The sequence below is a fragment of the Dendrobates tinctorius genome, unplaced genomic scaffold, assembly GCF_039654945.1.
Source record: "Dendrobates tinctorius isolate UK_male_01 unplaced genomic scaffold, ASM3965494v1 ptg000062l, whole genome shotgun sequence".
NCBI classification, from domain to species: domain Eukaryota; kingdom Metazoa; phylum Chordata; class Amphibia; order Anura; family Dendrobatidae; genus Dendrobates; species Dendrobates tinctorius.
The window spans coordinates 241,449-264,002 of NW_027361730.1; the positions used below are offsets into that span (position 1 = coordinate 241,449).

A 22,554-nucleotide genomic window follows, 5' to 3' on the forward strand; every position below is an offset into this window, starting at 1 on the left:
GGACTATTCAATCCTCTCACATTGAATGTCAGTATCTTAACCATAACTCAAACAATACAGAAAATATAACTAAAAACATAAACAGGAAGAAAATACCAAACTCCTGGGTAAACTTCCTAAAAATGGGAAAGTTCGTGTAACTCCGTAGGAAGCCTTTGCATTTCACAAAATGTAAGTATTAAAACAGTTCAAGTTTACATTTTTCACCCTGGAGCCTCATTTCTCTTATCCAAGGTTTCAATAAAATTTTTCCCTTCTTGTGGAGATAAAATTATTATGACCACACCATGATCACACCATGATTTATCAGTAGCTTAGTAGGAAACCCCCACCTATAGACCACACCTTTCTTCCTCAGTATTGTTGTAACTTCATTGAATCCTTTCCTTGTTTGGATAGTTTCCTTTGAAAGGTCTGCGTATGATTTGATGTGATCATAGGGATGGGGAAGGTGTTTATTAGTTCCGAGGTAATTTAAGAATTTTTCTTTGGTAGAATAAAAGTGGAATCTTAAAATAGTATCTCTAGGGAGCTCAGCCGAGATAGATACAGGGCGCGGGAGTCTGTGGATTCTATCTATCATTAGTTCAACCTCAGGGACAGAAGGCAGTATTTTAGTCAAAATCTCTTTGACATACTTTTGTAAACTGTGCTGGTTAATTTTTTCCGAGATTCCTCTCAATTTAATGTTGTTCCTTCTACTACGGTCTTCTAGATCTGCTAATTTACTTCGTAAAAAGAGGAGTTCTTTTTGGGCATTAGTTTGTTGATTTTGGAGGGAGACAGAGGACTTTCCAATGGCTTCTATTTTTTTGTCGTTTTTATCCAACCTAGTGGTAATTGTGTCTAGGTTGGTTTGTAAACGGCTGACATGCTTATCTATAGAAGTCTCAACGCTTTTATTTAATGCTAGAATTAAGTCTCTGATATATTTTTCAGAGGCCCCCTTCTCAGATGCCTGGATATCTTCTAGACCTCCATGATCACTAATACCAGTTTCTTCAGCTGCAGAGTTAAGGTCTATTCTAGGCCTACTTTTGTCTGGACTCCGAGACGGGGAAGCCTCATAATATTCTTCCTCATCTGACAGTACAGATTTACCCTCCCCCCTGGACTCATCTCTTTTAGATTTTCTTTTAACAGAGGTATCCATTTCTGATTGAATATTTTCCAACTCCTGTATTATTAAAGTATGAGTATCACCTTTTTGTCCAATTGAAAATTTAGTGTTTCTTTTAGGGGAGGAAGGAGGACCAACGCATATAGCCTCGTCCAATTCTGTCGTGTCTTGTTTACGTGAGGATTTGTCTCTTTGCTGTCTTGCTTTGTTAGTTTTTTGGCTCATTTTAATACTTCTAAAGTGCCTCCTGGGCTGTTCCCCAATAGCTCTGGTATGTCACTCAAAATGGAATAGTGACGAGAAACAGAATAATATGCGTAACTTAGCAATTGAGGATTGATAGAAAAATATTGTTTTGATAATGCCTGTCTATCAGTAAGCCCAGAAATTTGGGAATACAAACACCAAGCACAAATCTTAAGCTAGATTGGCATCAAAAACCCTCAAAATGAAGCAGCACTTTGTTTATATACCAGTTAAGTGGATGTATCTGATAGGCCCAGCTTCAAATAGCTCTGTGCTGCTTAGTTTCTATGGAACAACAACTTAACCAGTGCTACAATAAGCCACACCTAGTATCCAGTAACCACAGTTAAATGTCAATGACTAGATAGCTGGTTACATAGAAAAGAAGGCCATCAGACTTGACCGCATCTAGGATCAATAAACCCAAAGCAATTGGGAATAAAACACCAGATATAAATTCCGAGCTTAATCGGCATCCACAGCCCTCTAAATGAATCAGAACCTGCTAATATTACAGGTTAGATATATGTACCTGGTAATCACGGTGTCAAATAGGACTGTGGTGCTTAATATCTATGAGCCCACTAGTTAACCAATGCCCCAGCACACTATATTAATATCAAATAACAACCGTTAAGTGACAATTTGTAAAAGATTAACCGCTTTGAAGAGTAAGGGTAGTCCGTCAGGTCGTAAATCTGCTGCTCCTCTTATACATCCGCTGGGCAAAAACCGCCCCTGTGATTCCTGTCTGGCGCTGCACTGTCCGTTATATTTTTGAGTTCACAGTACCTGCTGTAATAGCCAGCGATTCTTGCCATCCACTGCCAGTAATTCCTCCGGCTCCACTGGACTCCTTTCCCCTCTGCCGCCTCACATACTCCGACTCTGAGCAGCCCTCTCTCCTCCCGCTCCAGCGGGTAAGCTGTCACCAGCCGATGTCACCTCCTCTGTCCTCTGGCCTCTGCCACGTCCGCCGACACAGATCCCGCCAAAAGAGCCCCTGCAACAAGAGCTCCCCCGCCGAACTCCCGTGACTTCCGACCGGAGCCGCACCACCCGTTGTGCTGTCAAAGTTCCTAGGCTCTCCTGCAGCGTCCCTCTTCTTCACAGCCGGGCGCGCTGCTGCAGCGGGGAATCCCCGGCGCGGTAAACTTAATCTCTCCCGCTCTTCCCCTCAGATGTCGCCGCTCCTTCCACCGGGTCCCCCGGCCTCTCTCACCGGCGTCACTGTGTTCACTCTGCTGCCGGTGCTCTGAAGCCTGCCGCTGATCTCCGCTGTAGTATCGGCTCCTTGGTTAGATACCGGAGCCTTCCCCGCCGGTTTTCCCGCCTTTTTAGTGGCTTCTCTCTTCTCCTCCCAGCCGCGTCGCTGCAGCACAGAGCAAGCGCGGGAAACCTTGCTGAGTCACTCCACCTCGGACTTCAGATGGTTATATCTCGGGGAATATTTATCCTAGAATCTTCAGATAGGTCTCAAAATAATCCTGGGAGATGAGGCTCTTAAATACAATAAATCTTTTTAACAAAATTCTTCTTGTTTGCTTGTTATGTCGCTTAACGAGGGAGGCTTCCTCAGAGCTCACACAGCCTGCTGCATCGAGCTCCAGACCACGCCCCCACATTTACTTTGTATTTTAGGCAAAAAAAAAAAAAAAATCTATAATTTTTATCTTTCACATTTTAAAAATTACAAAAAAGAAAACTGGTTGATGCAAAAGTCTAGTCACCCTTGGAGATTTGTGTGCTCAGATAACCTTGACCAAGGTTTTAGGCATTGGCCTGTTAGGATTATGGCTTGTTCAATATCATTAGGAAAGGCAGGTGATGCAAATGTCCCAGCTTTATAAAAATCCAGCCTCCTTTAACCTTGTGCCAAACAGCAGCCATGGGTTCTTTTAAGCAGCTGCCTAGAACTCTAAAAATAAAAATGGTGGAGGCCCAGAAAGCATAAGAAAGCTATAAGAAGACAGAAAAGTGTTTTCAAGTTTCCCTTTCCTCAGTTCAAAATGTAATTAAGAAATGACAGTTAGTAGGAACAGTGGAGGTCAAGATACCATCAAGCAAAATTTCAGTGAGAGGTAAATCAGAACCCCCCGCTTGACTGTAAAAGACATTCAGAAAGATTTAGCAGACTCTGGAGTTGTGTTACACTGATCTACTGTTCAGAGACACCTGCACAAAAATGGAGTTCATGGAAGAGTCATCAGAAGAAAATCTCTCCTGCGTCCTCACCATAAAATTCCACGTCAGAAGTATGCAAAAGAACATCTAAACAAGCCTGATGTATTTTGGAAACAAGTCCTGTGGACTGATGAGGTTAAAATAAATATCCTCGCATGTGTTGCGGCTATCAAACAGCAGCGAGACATGCAGCTACGGGTACTCGGGACACACATCAAAATCCACAATAGACTACCTCAAAGGGCACAAGCTGAAGGTTTTATAATGGCCCTCAAAGTTCCCTGATCTGATCATTGAAAATCTGTGGCTAGACCTTAAAATAAGTTACCTAAAAAAAGAAAACTATTTATCGCCAATCCATAGTCATAGTATTACCCAAAAAGATAGACACAGGAGAGTATCACAAATTATAGATAATCTTTCTTATAACAAGAAAAATAAGAAAAAGGAAGGCAGCACTTGAGAAAGGCTCAGTGTAAGTCAAAATGTCACCACACCATGTGGGTCTGAATAAATCCACTTTTTTCACGTCAAGTAAATGGAGTTTTGCCTTTCTTTTTTTGTTATGGACTTGGGCAAGTATTAAATGAACAGCTGAGAAGACCTGGGCACCCACAATTGTAGTATTGTGCTGCTCCTTTTTCGTACATATAATCTTTATTATAGAATTCATAAAAACAAGATAGATAATAGGTAAAACCTGATTAAGTGGCAATGGGGGAGAGCAGGAGTACACAGTCTATGGAATGAATAAAAGTATATAAGGAAAAATGGGTAGCCAGGGAGGGTAAAACAGCTGTCATAAAGAAAATCAATAAAACAGAACAATTGGTGACGAGATGATTACTAATTAATTCGTAATATACCATTATTTGACATATAACAGTGCATAAAGACTACCACAGGAAATACACAACACACAATTAATAGTGATAGCAGCCAATGTATGTGGTCCAAGATCAAGTATTGATAAACCCAAGTTAAAAATAAAGTATATAAGGGTATGATCCCAGTGACCAACCAAAGAGGACGTGGAAGGAAAAGGCCCCAAGGCGCGTTTTGCTTCTTTGAGGTCAGTTTGTCCACAATACCTCAAAACGCACAAGCTGAAGGTTTTACAATGGCCCTCCCAGTCCCCTGATCTGAACATCTTGGAAAATCTGTAACTAGACCTTCCTGCAAGACGACGCAGGAATCTAACAGAAATGGAAGAGTTTTCCCAAGGAAGAATGGATGAAAATCTCTCTAAGAAGAACTGAAAGACTCTTGGCAGGCTACAAAAAGCATTTATAAGCTGTGATACTTTCAAAAGTGGGTGCTACAGGTACTAACAATGCAATGTGCCCAAAAACTTTTGCATTGGCCCATTTTCCTTTCTGTAAGTTTTGAAATGTAAAAGATGAAAAATACATTTTCCCCAAAATACAAAAAAGGGTCATATTTGACTCAAATTTAGGCCTTTTAGCGATCATTTCGTCTTCAACTTGCTTAATGGTTGACAATAACCGTAATTTTGACCAGGGGTGCCCAAACTTTCACATGCCACTGTATGTGGAAAGCTACACATTAGGAGAACCCGCATTACGTATATACGAGCAAGTGCCATAAGATCATATCTCTAACACATTTAGCAAAATAAAAACAACCATCATCATTAAGGGGATCTCAAATCTGTCACCATCTTCCATATTACAGAGAAGGCACAGTTTCTACATGCATGCTAGCTCACATTACACTTGCCACCCCTCCCTTGTTAATATGTGGGGGTCACACCACTCACAGCAGAGACTGGCTGTTTGACTCGGTGCCAACCTTCCTATAATAACAGGACTTTGTCACATGAATTGCCTTCTAAGACACACAAACATCACGTAAAACGCCTGCTCGTGTAAGACACTCAAGTTATTCAGCCATTGATAAGTATGTAAGCAGGAATTGGAGCCTTCCCATGGCCTCCTCTAGCCCAGCGTTAGGCTATGTGCACACATATGAAGAAATTTCCTGAGAAACACGGGTATTACATACCTGGTAATGTGTTTTTTCATGAGACATGACGGCACCACGAGAGAGGGGATCCGCCCAATGAGGACAGGAAACCTTCAAGATAAAAGGGGCGGCTCCTCTCTCCGCATCAGTTGTTTTACAGAGCACGAGAGGAATTACGCAGGTTAGTGTACATATAAATAATACATCCTTTACACTACTAAATTTCTGACACCCAAGGGAGTGTATAATGCACCCAACTAATGATGTGATCAATAGGGAGGGAATATAAGGGTGCCGTCATGTCTCATGAAAAAACACATTACCAGGTATGTAATACCCGTGTTTTTCCATTCTACATGACGGCACCACGAGAGAGTTACAGAGATTTGTATTCTCTTAGGGAGGGATCACTGCTTGTAACACTCTTCTCCCAAATGTGAGATCAGAGGTAGCAAATAGGTTTAACCTATAATGCCGGAGCGGACCAAGAGGCCGCCTCACAGGTTTGGTCTATGGGAGCATCTGCTCTCTCCATCCCGGGCGTCATCATGGCCCTCGTGGAGTGGGCTTTATACCTTCTGGAATAGCCCTGCCTACACTGCTATATGTTAGCATAATGGCCTTTTTCACTCATCTAGCTATAGTCTGTTTAGAGGCTTTTAAGGCTCTTCCTTGCCCCTTGGAATGAGACAAATAAGGACCTCTGTATTCTCCAAGGACTCTTTACCTCTAAATACTGCAGGAGACATCTCCTCATATCTAGGCAATGAAGCCTCTCCGCCTTCTGGTAGTTAGTATCATGACAAAATAGATAAGATTATCTCCTGAGCCCTATGATATTTTGACATCACCTTGGGAAGGTATGCTGGATCTAATTTTAACACAACTCTATCGTCTATGGCCTGAGTGTAGGGAGGGTCTTATTGATAATGCGAGTGAATGCTCAACCTACTGGCCGACGTGCGTGCCATTAATAAGGCTGTTTAATGTTAGAATCCTTAGCTAATGTTGTGTTTTGATGGTTCAAACAGACTCTGTCCGAGATGACAGGAGTAAATTTAGATCCCAAGGAGGAGTAGGAGGAGTAGAGGACGTGACAGTCAGCTTTAGTAAAGGCCTGGATAAACCTGGCCACCCACCTATTGTTTGCCTGGTCGCAGTTGAATAAGGCTGCCAGGGCTGAGACGTGTACTTTGAGGGTACTGACAGCTAACCCCAATCCTAAACCTTTCTGCAGAAATTCCAGTATTGCCCCTATCGGGACTTTCCCTTCCCGTATTGGGTCTGAGGAGATAAGAATTTTTTACATATCCTCTTAAAAATTTTTGTAGTCACTAGTTTTCTGCTACTGAGTAAGGTGGATATTAACGCTGCTGAGAATCCCTTTTCCTCTAGTAGCGACCTTCTAAATTTCAGGTTGTCAACTGCAGCCTGGATCTCTGAGGGTGATTGAAGGGACACTGTGTTGGAAGGTCCTAGACCTCTGTTACTGATATCACTCTTTTTGGCCAAAAAGGGAGCTATTATGAACACTCTGGCTCTGACCTCCCTGATCTTCCTCAAAACCACTGGTATGAGGCATATTGGAGGGAAGGCGTACAGGAGACCTGATGTCCACATTATCCTGAAGGTGTCTACTGTCCATGGTCTGTCTGCTGGACTTAGGGCGCAGAATTTCTGAACCTTCCTGTTGGCTTTTTTGAGGTGGAGAGATCTATACTGGGTTTTCCCAAATGTGCACTATCCATTGAGAAATGGATTCTTTTAGGTACCCTTCTCCTTGCCTCAAGTGGTTCCTGCTCAGACAGTCTGCCTTCAGGCCCAAATGGCCCAAATGGTGACCGGCGTCCTGGGCTCAACAAGGAGGGATTCCAAGAGAGGGTCCTCCGAGTCGTCTTACCTCTGCCCGTGCACCGATGTGCCTCACGGGCTGCATGGCCACCACACGTCAGAGAGGGAGCACAAAAGTGGCCTCCGTGGACTTCTATGGGGTATGTCGGCATCTGGGAGGGTGCACCCAATGTGGTCTCCGAGGCCTCAAACTTCACCTGGGCAAATGCCTCACAGGCTGTGGCCATGCACTCGCTCAGGGGGGGCATAGGAATATATGGCCCCCGAGGCGACTACCGGTACCTGGTGACGGGTGTAGCAGACCGGTGCCTGCCAGTAATCACCCGACCAAGGCCCAGGCATCCTCTTCTTTCTTCCAGAATCTTCAAGAGGTTTTCATCTTGAGGGTTTCCCATCGAGGACAGGAAACCAACTGATGCGGAGAGAGGAGCCGCCCCTTTTATCTTGAAGGTTTCCTGTCCTCATTGGGCGGATCCCCTCTCTCGTGGTGCCGTCATGTAGAATGGAAAAAAACCGGACTCCTTCCTAGGAAATTCGCAATTTGTTTATTGTTTTTATCGCATTTTTATTGCGTTTTTGGTGCAGATTTTTTGCGGGTTTTTTTTCCGGAGCATCCTAATACAATGAAATCCGCAGATTTCTTGAAAAATTAATGAACATGCTGCGTTTTTTTCCGCAATGCTTTTTTTTTGCGAAAAAAAACGCATCATGGGCACAAAAATTGCGGATTTCATTCTAATAGGATGCTTAATGTATGCGTTTAAGTGTTTTTGCAGGGGAAAAAACGCAAAAAAAAAAAAGCGAAAAATCCTGAATTTGTGAACACAGCCTTATACTGAGACCACTAAAGCCACCATATGACCCCATGTCAAGTTCACTATAGTAAATCACTAGAGGTTTTGTTATGATGTATGTAACAGATGCAAAATGTGGGGTCATTCCGGCCATAATACAGTTTCAAATCACTTCTTTAAGATCCTATAAGCTAATTAAAGGAATTTAATGGACTAAATGGGTGAACCCATAGCAAGCATGCGAATGGAGACGGAAAATGGTTTGTCTGGCATCAATATAAGAGAAAGTCCTATATGATCTTTTCAGGCCTTGCATATAAAAAAAAAAAAAAAAAAAAAAAAAAAAAAAAACTTAATATTCTGAGTTTCCATATAATTTAATATTTTTTTTGTATGTATCCGTCAGAAAACAACTTCTTGTTAAGTTCAAGTTTTATTTTACAGCGCCTCCAAAATGAAGGGGGGGGGGGGGGGACACACAAAATAAATAACCACAATGATGTTTAGGTAAACAATATCAGATTAGTGAAAGTCTAGCACCCCAGAGGGCAACAATTGCTATAAAATGAATGGTCAAGAACTGCAGATCAGCTCCTGTTCAATTAAAAATAGGCAAATTAGATGTGTGACAAGACAGCAGGGCCCCCCTACCTAGGGCTCTATGTGCAATACTAGATTCTCTAGTACCAGATACAGATTCAGAGCGCTCTTTTTATACATTATCCTTCCTTAACCCATAAAGCTGGTTTATAAAAGGCATTTAGAACAGTTTTCTGGGGTAAAAATTTATTGCAAAATTTTTAAGCAAATTAGCAGTTGCACAAAAATTTGGTGACATCAGGCGTTTTCATACCAGTTCCAGCCAGCCTTGCCAAAATGGGATAAGCATGGGCAGGTTGGAGAGTGCCCAAGACCACCCTCCATCTAAATAGCGTTAAATCTGCCAATCATTGACTGAAGTACATGGCTTGTGGAAGTGCAAATTAAGAGCTCTGTTCTCAAATTGGGCATAAGACAGCAGATGTCAAATATATTTCTAGTGGCAGGAAATTTACATTTGTGATTGCACTCCAGTGGTATTAAAAAAAAAAATAAATAAAAAATACTGTTGCTTCGATGAATAAATGATCAGCCCGCTAGGGTCTGCCGTGCCCAAGACTGGCATGCACAACACTGGTCTTAATGTACAGGCCCCATACTGTTTGACAAAAAAAGATTGGATTTCTCTTCATATCATTTAAAACATTGAACAAAATAGCGTTTGCACTACTAATTAGGTACTATGAATTTCTAAAGCAAACTGTCACGGGTTTACCGTGACAAAGGAGCCAGAAGACTGATTTCTCGTACTCCTGCACCGATTAGAAGCACCTCACCGTCATATTAAACAGTGCAAGTTTCTGCTTGCAGTGCAGGGGTTAATCTGTTCAGTTGACAGTTTCCTGCTTTATATCTTTCCTGGTATATCTTGATTTTTCCAAGTCGTTTGATACCGTGCCACACAAGAGGTTGGTACACAAAATGAGAAAGCTGGGTCTGGGGGAAAATGTGTGTAAATGGGTAAGTAGCTGGCTTAGTGATAGAAAGAAGAGGGTGGTTATAAATGGTATATTCTCTAACTGGGTCGCTGTGACCAGTGGGGTACCGCAGGGGTCAGTGTTGTTGGGACCTATTCTCTTCAACATATTTATTAAAAATCTGGTAGAAGTTTTACACAGTAAAATATCAATATTTGCAGGCAATACAAAACTATGTAAAGCAGTCAATAGCAAAGAAGATAGTATTCTGCTACAGATGAATCTGGATAAGTTAGAAACTTGGCCAGAAAGGTGGCAGATGCAGTTTAACAATGATGCAGTGCCTTGTGAAAGTATTCGCCCCCCTGGAACTGTGGGACACAACTGTGAAGTTGAATGAAATTTATGGGTTATTTTAAGTTTTTGTGGAAATGCAAAAACTGAAAATAACCATGTATAATTATATAAGGGGACAATACAAATATCTCTCCGAGGATCTGTTTAATCCAAAGAAGGTGTCGGTCACAAGGGGACATTCTCTGCGTCTGGAGGAGAGAAGGTTTTTCCACCAACATAGAAGAGGATTTTTTACTGTTTGGGCAGTGAGAATCTGGAATTCCTTGCTTGAGGAGGTGGTGATGGCGAACTCAGTCGAGGGGTTCAAGAGAGGCCTGGATGTCTTCCTGGAGCATAACAATATTGTATCTTACAGTTATTAGGTTCTTTAGAAGGACGTAGATCTGGGGATTTAGTCTGACTGAATATAGGCTGAACTGGATGAACAAATGTCTTTTCGGCCTTGCTAATTACGCTACTATGTTGCTTTGATGCGCTAAGCTGTTCAGTTTTGGCCACTCCCCTCTGCTATATATACTCCTCTCTGGCAAGCAGGCATGGTCAGTTAGTTTGATACTGCCTGGTTCTGGAGTTGGAGGTTTGGTTGTTTGAAGAGACGTTTGTAGTCTTGTCCTAAAGACTGTTGCTTGGTTTTTGTCTGTGTGCATATCCTCATCCTCTATTTGTTTTTTTCCTTCTTTTACTTCCTGTGTTTAACTCTGTTGTTTATGAATGCATATTTGTATGACTGATATTTTCATTTATCCCTGTGCGTCTTCCCTTGTTAGTATAGCTTGTGTATTCCTACACCCTACAATTCCCCACTTACCTGGGTGGAAGAAGGGACATACAAGCACTGATTCAGATGCTCAGTAAGGCTCATGGCCCTGTCATCTTCACCAATAGACAATTTAGGGAGCAGGGATAGCTAGGGCGCAACTAGCTTTAGGGATAGGGAAGGAGCCCCTAGCCCTGGGATCTCTTACAAATATGCCGTGACACATAGTAGCCAATTCAGATATCAGCACAATAAATTACAGTGTACAGAAAAGACCAAATACTATTATGCAGTTCTGCCTCCTGCTGGGCTTCTAAAGCTTCCTTTTCAAGACAAAGGGCTAGATCACTTGCAGAATGAAAGCCACCAATCCCACTGAATTGAAGTGGGGTCTGTGGGCCTTTGCCAAGCTTTCCAATTTGACTAGTAATAGAATGCTACATATCGTTACATTTTTCATGTCAAAATATAACTGAATCTGTGATCAAGGCTCTAATGCAGGTGTAGTTCAGAAAAACAATGACATAGGTTTCTAAATAAATCTCAGTTACTGGTTCACAGCATCTTACAATGTCCTTACACAAGACCACACAAATACATGACTGCGATTATAGAGAAGACTCGCTTCAATACTCACATGACATGGATGCAAGTTCCCTTGGCATGTACCCATCTGTTCCCATTTGATGCCATGTTGCTGTTGCAAAATGATATCGCCAGAGCTCTCTAAAGAGAGGGTAATCTTCATTTTCTGGGCCTCCAGATTCATCGTAGTCAGGATTGTATCCACCAAATACATATAAATTAGTATTATCAGCCACACAGCGGTGTCCACTTCTGGCAGGAGGTGACCTGCGACCTGCAAAACAGAGGTATCAATACAAAGGTCACAAACAAGGAGAAAGCATGAAAACCACAAGGTAGACAAACTAGGAGACACCATACTCAAATAGAAGCCAGAAGTGTGCTATGCTCAATTAGGAGAGAAAACAGGTGAGAACTACCAGTCCATAGGTTCTCTGCTACAACCACCAGTGTAGAAAGGGGACTGCAATGGATATTTTCTTAGAAATAATTATGGCTTTAAGACAGTGTTTATTGATTTAAAAGTAGGGTTTTCACTTCTTAGACTGCATTAGGCCTCACAATTACGGATGCGAAATGTGAATTTATGAACGAAAACTCAATAATGGATCCTAAAACACAGAACACAATGGAAACCTCATGTTTTATTCATCCAGCTCCAAATTTTGGTTAAAAAAACCAAACTATTAAATACTGAAGTGCACACAAAAATGTCCAAGTAATCAAGGCAGGCATACCTGGGATCAAACAGTATACGAGCTTTATATATATTTGCCTCAACAAATGAGGTAATTGCCTGTCATGCATGTAGCTACACAGCAACCAGTAACTGGAAAGTGGAGAAAGCGGAGTGCTCCCACCTTGAAAACACACAACTTATAACCCAGAGACTGATTTTGAATAGACATTATTAAAGGCACTGCAGTACTGTTTTACGCAGTTTAGTTTAATTTACAAAAAAAAAAAAAAAAAAGAAAAAAAAAAAGAACCTTTCCCCACAACATGCTGCTCTTACATTACATAGGGCAGCTTTGTCAGATGTCAGATCTGCTAATCCTCTCATTTTACAATGAAGACGGACTTCCACTGACTTAACTACATATCAACAAATCTGAATAAAACAGGAAGAGTAAGGGTGTGCGCACACACTGCGGAATGCTCTGTGGGTTTAGTAAAATCCGCAGGTCAGAAGACCTGCGGATTAGCCTGCGGTTTACCATCTCTACAATGGAGCCATTGACACCATTCATTTTACCACAGTGTAGTCGAAAACTGGAAACAAAAAGAAAACATTCTGACATTGTTTTTTAGGAATTGTTTTTATGGTGGACATTTTGTGGTCTAAATTAACATGTGATACAATTGTCATCAATACTAATAAGGTGGTATTAATTATGTGCATATTTTAGTAGTAAAAAAAAAAAAACAAGTTTGCAAAAAAGAAAAATTTTTGGAGTTGTTTCACCATTTTCTACCAACATTTTTTTACTTTTCATCTGATGGAGCTTTGTAATGGCTTAATTTTTTCAGGGGTGACACTGTTTTTATTAGTACCATTTTGGGATAGATGTGACTTTTTTTAATCACTTGTTACAGCATTTTGGAAGAAATTGCTGTTTAACAATAGATCAGTCTTTTCTGAACACGGCAATGCCACGCGTGTATTTTTTTACGTTTTTAAATATCTTTCTTTTCAATGGAGCTAAAGGGAGAGTGATTTGAACATTTTTTTTTTTTCAATTTGTTTTCTATTTCCTGCTCTTTTTATCCACATTAAGGGACTTGAAGATGCAATCATCCAATTGCTTGTGCTATGTGCAACGATGCCAAAAATAAAGGTCTCCTTTGAAACATGGCCAGTCAGGGTTTCAAAAAAGCTCTGCACAGGAGGGGGGGGGGAGGGGGAGGCGGTCATCAGCGGACCCACCTAAGGGTCCAGTCACACTTAACGATGCACCAGTGATGCCGACAACGGTACGACCTTGTCAGGATCGCTGGTGCATCACTACATGATCGATGGTTAGCTGCCAAACAGGCAGATTTCACCAGCGATGAGGGCCAGCGAGCACAATGGTATCCAAGGTAAATATCGGGTAACTAAGCGAGCACCTTGGATACCTGCGTGCTCGCGCTGGGAGCTGGTATCCAGGGTAAATATCAGGTAACTAAGCGCGCGTAACTTGGTTACCCGCTGTGTATCTTGGATACCAGCTCCTAGCGTGAGCACGCAGGTATCCAAGGTACACAGCTTGTAACTAAGTGATGCGTGCGCTTAGTTACCCGATATTTACCTGGGATACCAGCTCCCAGTGTCTGCTTACAGTGCTGGGAGCTCGCTGATCATTGCTCTCCCACTGCCACATGCAGCGATGCGTGCTGGCCAGCGGGAGACCAATGATCAAAAAATGGCCCAGGACATTCCTGCATAATCAAGGATACCCAGCTGGGGGCAGTCGCTGATGCGTGTCACACACACAGATCGCTGGCGAGATTGCTGTTGCATCACAAAATCAGCGATCTCGCTGTGTGTGACGGGGCCTTAACTGTCATGACAACCCATTGGCGATCCGTGATCATGTTAAGGGCTAGCTGACCAGAGGGGGTAAATCACACACACTCACGTCAGCGCATTTTAAAATGCCACTGTCATAAATTGTTAACTGACACTATTAATCGCAGGTGGAGCTTCGCTCCATCTGCGATTGTTAGAAGCAGGTCCTGGCTGTAATACTCAGCCATCACTTGATAGGTATAGAGCAGGTGCACGAACCCGCTGCATGCACCCGCTTCCGACATGCGCCCTATGTATAAGAAGCATATTGTGAATGAGTAGTGGGAAAAAAAAAAAAAATGTAGACCTTCTGGCCATTGTTATGCCTTCTGATGCCATAGCAAACCATTAGAAGCCTTACATATTGCAGGTGGAAATGCATTGACTGTTGGAGCTCCCTTTCCCGCTCCTCAGATTTTGCAGTTGCCATTTAGGGCAGAGAAAGACTGCCGTATTTCTTATACGAGAACGCATCGTAAACCTTGTGCTGGTTGTCGGCTCTCCTGACCCGAGTTTGACAGCTGCATAAAAATACATCATACTGTCTTGCTCAGGTCAAGAGAGGTGCCTGGCCAGTCTGTTCAGTGCAATGCGATTCTCACACAAGAAATAAGTCAGTCTGTCTCTGCCCTTACTCTTACTTTCGGAGCTACACAACTGGGATCAGAGCTCCAGACCCAGCACCTACAGTAGAAACCTAGCTGCAATACGAGCAGGTTTCAGCTACAGAAAAAGAGAAAATCTCCTTTGGCTGCACCATCCTACTGAGACATATTTTTAGAATTTTCCCATCTCATCTGTTAAAGTGAGACTAATATTCAAACTCCTCAAAATGTCCAACAATACATTTGACATTTCCATAACAAAAATATTCCATCGATGGAGTGTCAGTTTCTTAATCCGTTCACCAACTTTTTGTGCAGCACCAACCACAGCCTCCCAGACATTGTTCAGAGAGGTGTGCTGTTGTAAATCTCCAGTTTATGAAGGGCCCACAAGTTCTCAATAGGCTTTAGGTCAAGTCATCTATAAAGGGAACTTGTCACCAGAAAAACAGCTATTCCATCACCGTGACTGAAACAGAATGCTCTGCAGGGGGAATAAAGTTCATTTTCTCCCCGCAGCATTTGGCCAAGTGCAGCTGCCTGGCAGGTTCAGTACGCTATTAACCTGCAGATTATCTCCAGGTTAATAGTGTTTTTCTGGTGACAGGTTCCCTTTAAGGGCATTACTGGCTATCCAAGCAGTGAGGTACTTCAATGAATGCGATGGAGCACGGTCCTGCATAAAAATCATGGTTTTCTTGAAAAATGTAGACTTTATCCTGCGCCACAGTTTGAAGAAAAGGTCTTCTAAAAACTGGCAGTTGGTTTGGGAGTCGATTTTGAGTCCATCCTCAACTCAAAATGTTCTACTAGCTTATTTGAAATACCAACCCATCGCATCACTCCACCTTGCTGGCATCCGAGTCAACGTGGAGGTCTGTGACAGCTATTGATCCAATCATCTGATCTGTCAGAAGTCACTCATCATCGATCCTTAAAACCTTTGAATATTCTGTCTTCAGAAATTACTTGGACGAGTCTTAACTTTTCTTCTGTGTCTTGTTCAATGGTGGTTGGTTTTCAGCCTACCTTACCGTCGCCACGTCTCTGACTACTGAGCACCTTGTACTTCTGGGCCTCCTGAGAGGTTGCCGGTCAGGAATACAACACTAGAGGAAAATGGGTTCCTGGTAGTGTTGTTCGATTCTCCTCAAATCTTTGGCAGCGTTCTACAAATACACATCACCTGATCTGCTTCAAACCAAAAAGCATTTAAGTTTACACATCTTGGAGTTGGAAATTATGCAATAAAAATTATGATATGTCAAAATTCTCAGAAGAGACCACTGCACTCAGGGTAGGGGCACAGCAGTTTTCTAGAAACCAATAGGTTAATAAGTAGAGAATAGACTGATAAAATGACACACAAATTAGGGGAAGTTATATCACCGTGCGGCACTCACCACATGTGCGGCTCTCAACACTAATCCAAGAGTCACTTTGCATACAGTAGAACTCTTTAATCCATACTTCATGGATAACATCTCCAAACAAGTACACAGATTTTAAAAGTCAATGTGTTATTGGGAAGTTAACTCCCATCAGAAATCAATGATTAAACTATCAAAACCATACTCCATTGTTTGTCAGTAAAGCAACATCACAGGTCAACTGCCAAATAAATGATCCTTTAGGACTCCATACAGTCAAGTCTTGCTCCAGTGGTAACCTGTGATTTATGAGTCATCCAGACCGAAGCACATGCCACCTGATTATATCCCGTGCCCTCTTTACAAATCTGGCTTATAGAAACCCATTACGCTGCTGTCAAACATTTTTTTTTCAGTAAGTTTTCATATGTCCAAGCTATTCCTACTGGACTGATCTGGAAGGAGAGGCTGCCAGTCTAGTAGGATTATGATTCAAGAACTGTGGGTCTGGAAGGATGCCTATTATTCTACCTATAAGAAGGATTTTATACATCTTGTAGGTTTGGGGTTTTATTAATTTTTCAAGATTTTTTTTCCTAATGTTTGGTGCCATGTAGAATGATTTTTTTCTTAGTTTCTGTATCATACACATTGGAAGACTTCCATTTTTAGATATTCTTACAGAAGACACATACAGACTGTAAGAAAAAAAATCAATTCACTAGTGCACTGCAGTAGACCCAACAAGTGGTTGACAGAAAATAGGTACAGACATTAAGGCAAACTGCCATATAAACTGTATACATTTTATTGAAAGTTTGACACTCTGCCTCTAAACCTACATACATCTCTCATTGAAGGTATTAAAACAGTCTACTCCTTGGAGTTGGTCATACAAACACATCACCTATCTAGGCCTGAAATTTTCTAGTTCTCTCTAGTCTCTGATCTCACTAAACTTAACCCCCTTAACAAATCTATTCCCAAGTGGGGTAGGATCATTACTTTTAAATCCTATATTCTTCCTAAAATTTTATACGCGTTTAGGTCATTACCAATCTCTGTCCCTTACCCAACGAAGCTACAAACCCGTTCCAGCAACTTCATTTGGGGTAACAAAAAGGCAAGGATCGCCTCTAATATTCTCTATAAACAGCAAAAGATTCGGTGGGGCTGGTCTACCGAACATCTCAGCATACTACATGTCCTTCCTTATAAAGCAAAGCCTTCTTTGGTGGCCTCTTCCAGACCCCCCCTGCCTGGTACGAACTGGAATGTCACCGTAATAACAATATACCACCGTATCGTTTATTTCTTGACTCCATTCTTAAAAAAAAAATTTCCTCCTCCTCCCACCCCATATTTTGTGCCACGTTGGATGCCTGGAAAACATTCTCCAAGCAAAAAAGGGGTATAAACAAATTAACTTTCCTCAATAACCTTCCACTCCATTTAATCTCTTCCTTAAACACAGTTATCGATCCCAATTGGGAGAAACATGGGGTCAAAAAACTTAAGGACCTTTACAATGACTCTACTCCCCCGTCCCCTTCACTCAAATCAAAGAAAAATTCAAGGTCTCCTCCTCGTCATTCTGCCAATACATCGTATTAAAAGATTTAATCGAGAAATTCCTTGCTACTAAATCAAGCTTATCGGAACCAGCTGCCAACCTCATCACCAACATAAGCCATAAAAATTTTTGGAGCACCCCCTATATTTATATGTGGCTTAATAAAAGTGATGCTCTTGTCAAGACCCACAACTTACTAAAGTGGGAACAAGAATTACACGTAACCCCAAGCCAGGAAGAATGGGAGCAAGCCTGCTCCATTTCATATGCTGCTTCTATCTCACTTCACGAAGCACACTACAAAGTACTAACTCGTTGGTATTATACGCCAGCCCGACTTTCTACGATTAGCCCAGAACACTCTTCATCCTGTTGGAGAGGTTGCAGCCAGTACGGGTAGTTTACTTCATATATTTTGGCACTGTCCCCTTATTAAACCTCTGTGGAAAGATATCGTCTTTAACTCACTACTTCCTAAACCCATTACTTTGTATCCACAACTAGCTCTCCTATCATTAAAATCAAATTGCATTGAACATTCCTCCACTCCTTTAGTGATACCCATTTTATTAGTTACAAAGAACTTAAATCGTATTTCATTGGAAGAGACCAGACCCTCCCACTATTCAAGACATTCATAAAGCCTTCGAACAAAAAATAGCAATGGTACATGACAACCTCGACAAATTCACAAAAAAAATGGTCCAGTTGGATACCTTTATTTCCCTAGAAGTTTATCTAGACAGACTACATTATTGTGTCACTTACAGATTAATTGATACTATGTGTTATAAGTGGCTATGTAGTAACTTCATAAGCTAAATGTTTGTACATGTTTACATGTTATTTTCTTGTTAATCGGGGCGCAAGGTCCACTTGGCCCCTTCTTTCTCTTATTGTCTTCTCCCCTCCCGATCCTTTCCCCTCCCCCCCCACCCTATTGTTATGTAAAACTCTAATAAAAATTTTGGAAAAGAAAGTTTGACACAATGTGGATTACATTGGTGGCAATGCTCCAATCGTCTAGGCGAGGCCACAGCACTGAGCGGCCATGACTGTTACATGATTAGCCGATTGACATCCTGCTCAGCACATTTCTTTGGCTAATGGATAGAAACTCTGCTAGAGTCAGGGTATAGTGCCCTACCTCTCCTAGGGTAAGTGGACAGAAAAAATCCACAGGATATCAAGATCTGCATTAAATTGTTTAGGATTGGAGGTTGTTCTAACAGCACCACCATACTATGGGCCATGGTTTCCGAAGATAATCAACAAAGTGTAATATCTTACAGTGCCAGGATAGCTTTGGCCATGTAATTATTTGAGGAACAGCCGAATTGGATTTTATCTAAATGACAAGAGCTCTGGGTATTATTTAAATGGAAAAAAAAAAAATTATATATAATATATGAGTCATACATCAATTTTACCGCTTAAAAGGTTAACCGAAAAAAATATTCCCAACCCAATTAATTTTTGAAGAGAATGTCTTTGGATAGAACTGAACTTATGCAAGTATTAGCCTGTTATCTCAAAGAAATATATACGATAGTGTCCAAACTAATTTTGATTATCTGCAAACTTTTTAAACTTTTTATACACGGTAATATAAAACTTAAACAGATTGGAGACAAAAACGTTAAAGGGGCCGTGATACAGATACTTCTACTGTAAGTGTTCTATCCAAGTCCGTAAGAAACATGTAGCCTTTTCAATGGGAAACAAAGGTCGCTTAAATCTAAGCAAACATCAGGAAGTAATCTGTTCAAATCAGATTTCTGTGCTACATGTTTTTTTTCCCTCTCTTATGAGATGCAGGATTTTAATGACAGGTAACACCTCTATACATATCTGATAACACAAGATCCACCAGAGGAATATCTAGGGACCTGGGTGGAGTCGGGCCACCCAATAAAGCAGTCCGCAGTATCTCCCCTGGCGGCTGCATTCTGCCGTTCCCTGGACTGAGTCGTCTGTGTCGGCTGTCAAGCTGCAAGCCGACAGGTGGCAAAGAGAAGCTGCAGCGTGCCGGCTCCCTGGCATCGATTGTAGTCGCATCTGAAGATGGGAGTACAATTGAAGCTCTGATCGCCGGGTCAGAGCAACGTCAGCAGTGTGATCAGGTCATTTGATCATGTTGCTGACGTCACTCGCCTGTCCTGCAGAGGAACACATGTGGCAAGTGCTTCAGTGGAGCTGAAGACACCGAAGATTAAGTGCATCGGGGGATATTTAATGTGTTTGTATGTTTTATTGTGTGGGGGAGATTAGAGGACAAAATGAGGAGCAAAGCAGGAGATGCAGGGCATGTATGAGTAAACAGTATGGGGGAATGGGGGCATGGACAAGGAAACTGTATAGGGGAATGGAGTGTATGTATGAGGAAATAGTATGGGGGGGGGTGGATGCAGATACAGTGAGTGGGGGGTGAAGACAGTATGGGGAGCGAACGGGGGTATGTATGCGGACACAGTATGAGTAGCGATGGGAAAAATGGATGGGGTCTGGACAAGATGAAGAAAAGAAGGAGAACAACGCCATCTATAAAAGGTACCTGGATGTAAATATTGTGATATTGACCAATTCTCATGTTTTTATTTATGTTAGGAGCATTAAAGGGGTTGTCAAGGTTTGTGCTGAGTGTGCAGACAATCTATGTGACTGCAGACTTCTGAATTCTCACAGTGCTCACAGAACGATGTTAGGATTCTCTCATGCCGGTAATTTACATACATGCGGCCACATGCTGACTAGACATGTGTGGCCTCACTCAATGAACATGAATGGCGTAAAGCCCCCATCACACAACGATGTCCCAGCGATCCCACCAACGATCCGACATGGATGGGATCGCTGGGACATCGTTAGACAGCCTCAGTTATCAGGACCAGCAACGCTGGACGCTGGTTTTTTATGTAAACGTCGGGTATCCAGGAGCCGTGGCTCCTGGATACCCGAAGTTTACATTAGAAACCAGCGTCGCTGATCGCTGGTCTCTCGCTGCCACACGCAGCGATGCGTGCTGGGCAGCGGGAGACCGGCGATCAGAAAACGGTCCAGGCCGTTCGAGCACCATCAGCGATAACCGGCAGGGGAGCCGGTCGCTGATCCCTGTCACAAAATCAGCAATCTCGCTAGCAAGATCGCGGTGTGTGACGGGACCCTAAGGACTGGCACATCTAGTCGGAATGTGGCCAGAAGTATACAAATCACATGCTTGTTCTGACATGACTGTCCACTCTTGCCACCGACAAGGGAGAATCCTAAAAAGGGTGCAGTGCATTCGCTGTGAGAATTCAGAAGCCTGCGACGTCAGGATTCAGCTCTGCAGGTTCCAGTAGTCATCACATGGACACTTCACTCATGTGTCCACGAGCTTCTGTTCTTCTCTTTGGTTTTCACTGAACATTGAGAGCATTAGGGAGAGCAGCACGTCGGTACATGACTAAGTGTGCAAATCGCATGTGCTGGGGCGGGAGCAGAACCGAATTCTTGCCCCGGGTGCCAGGAAGCCTAGCAACACCTCTGGGATCCACCAATCACAATAGTAGACATCCCAGTAGACCCTCCTCCTCCCCCTTCCTTCACAATTACCTACACAGGATAACCCCTTAGTTACAGAGCCAATTTGGTAGTTAATGACCAATCCAATTTTTACAATTCCGATCACTGTCACTTTATGAGGTTATAGTTGTGGAACACTTCAACATATCCCACTGAATCGGAGAATGTTTTTGTGTAACATATTGTACTTCATGTTAGTGGTAAAGTTTCTTCACTATGACTTGCGTTTATGGGGGAAAAAAAAAAAAAAAAAAAACACGGAAATTTGGCAAAACTTTTGAAAATTTTGCAATTTTCAAACTTTTAATTTGTATGTCCTTAAATCAGTCATACTGCACAAAATAGTTAATAAACAACATTTCCCACATGTCTACTTTACATCAGCACAATTTTGGAAAGGATGTTGTAAGGGATAAGAGTTGACAAGCGATTTCTCATTTTTCCAACAAAATTTACAAAACCATTTTTTTTTTTTTTTTAGGGACCAACTCACATTTGAAGTGAGTTTTGTGGGTAAATCTGACATAAAATACCCAAAAGTTACACCATTCTAAAAACTGTACCCCTCAAGGTGCTCAAAACCACATTCAAGAAGTTTATTAACCCTTCAGGTGCTTCACGAGAACTAAAGCAATGTGGAAAGAAAAAAATTTTTTTTACTTTTTCTTTCCACAAAAAAAAAAAAAAATACATTCAAACCAAAGTTTTATTTTCCACAAGGGTATCAGGAGAAAATGGTTCACAATTTGCTGTGCAATTTCTCCCGAGTACGCAGATACCCTGTATGTGGGGAAAAGCCACTGTTTGGGCGCATGGCAGGACTCGGGAGAGAGTACCATTTGACTTTTTGAACGCAAAGTTGGCTAGAATCATTGGTGGCACCATGTCGCATGTGGAGACCCCCTGATGTACCTAAACTGTGGAAACCCCCCCCAATTCTAACTCCAACCCTAACACAGCCCTTGCCCCGACACCAGTACCCTAAGCACCAACCCAACCCTAGCCCCAGCTACAACGCCAACCATAGCTATAACCCCAACTATAAGCCCAACCATAACCCTCGCCCCAACACGAGCTATAAGTCCAACAATAGCCCCAACTCTACTGCAAATACATTTTTTTTTAATTTTATTATTTTTACCTAACTAGCAGGGTTTGATTTGCTATTTTTTTTTTTTTTATTTTGATCACTGTGATGGACCCTTTCACAGAAAATGTGCCAGCCAGCAGATCTCAGCAGGTGCACTGTGCCCGCCATTTTCTTCCCAGAAAAAGGTGTCGATGACCAGGGGATGCAGGAGGGCCCAGGGACACCAGAAGTACCGGGGGAACCCCATTTCTCTCTCCTCTGATGTTCTCAGAAAAGAAATGGTGTTCTCTGGTGTCTCAGCTATCCCCGGTAGCCGAGACCCCAGAGAGTTTCCGATGCCGGGGAAGGAGGGGGGGGGGGGGGGATTTTCAGCATGTACACTTATTTCTCAACGCCATTAAAAA

At 42.2% G+C, this 22,554-nt stretch overlaps 1 protein-coding gene across 2 annotated transcripts in view; it reads right to left on the reverse strand.

The window, feature by feature from the left end:
* Positions 1 to 22,554, reverse strand: part of KLHDC10 (kelch domain containing 10) — a 96,166-nt gene that overhangs the window by 39,845 nt on the left and 33,767 nt on the right. For both annotated transcript variants that reach the window (XM_073579183.1, XM_073579182.1), the window contains one exon: positions 11,450 to 11,671. In XM_073579183.1, the coding sequence (XP_073435284.1) occupies positions 11,450 to 11,671 (222 nt within the window). The remainder of the gene's footprint in view (positions 1 to 11,449; positions 11,672 to 22,554) is intronic.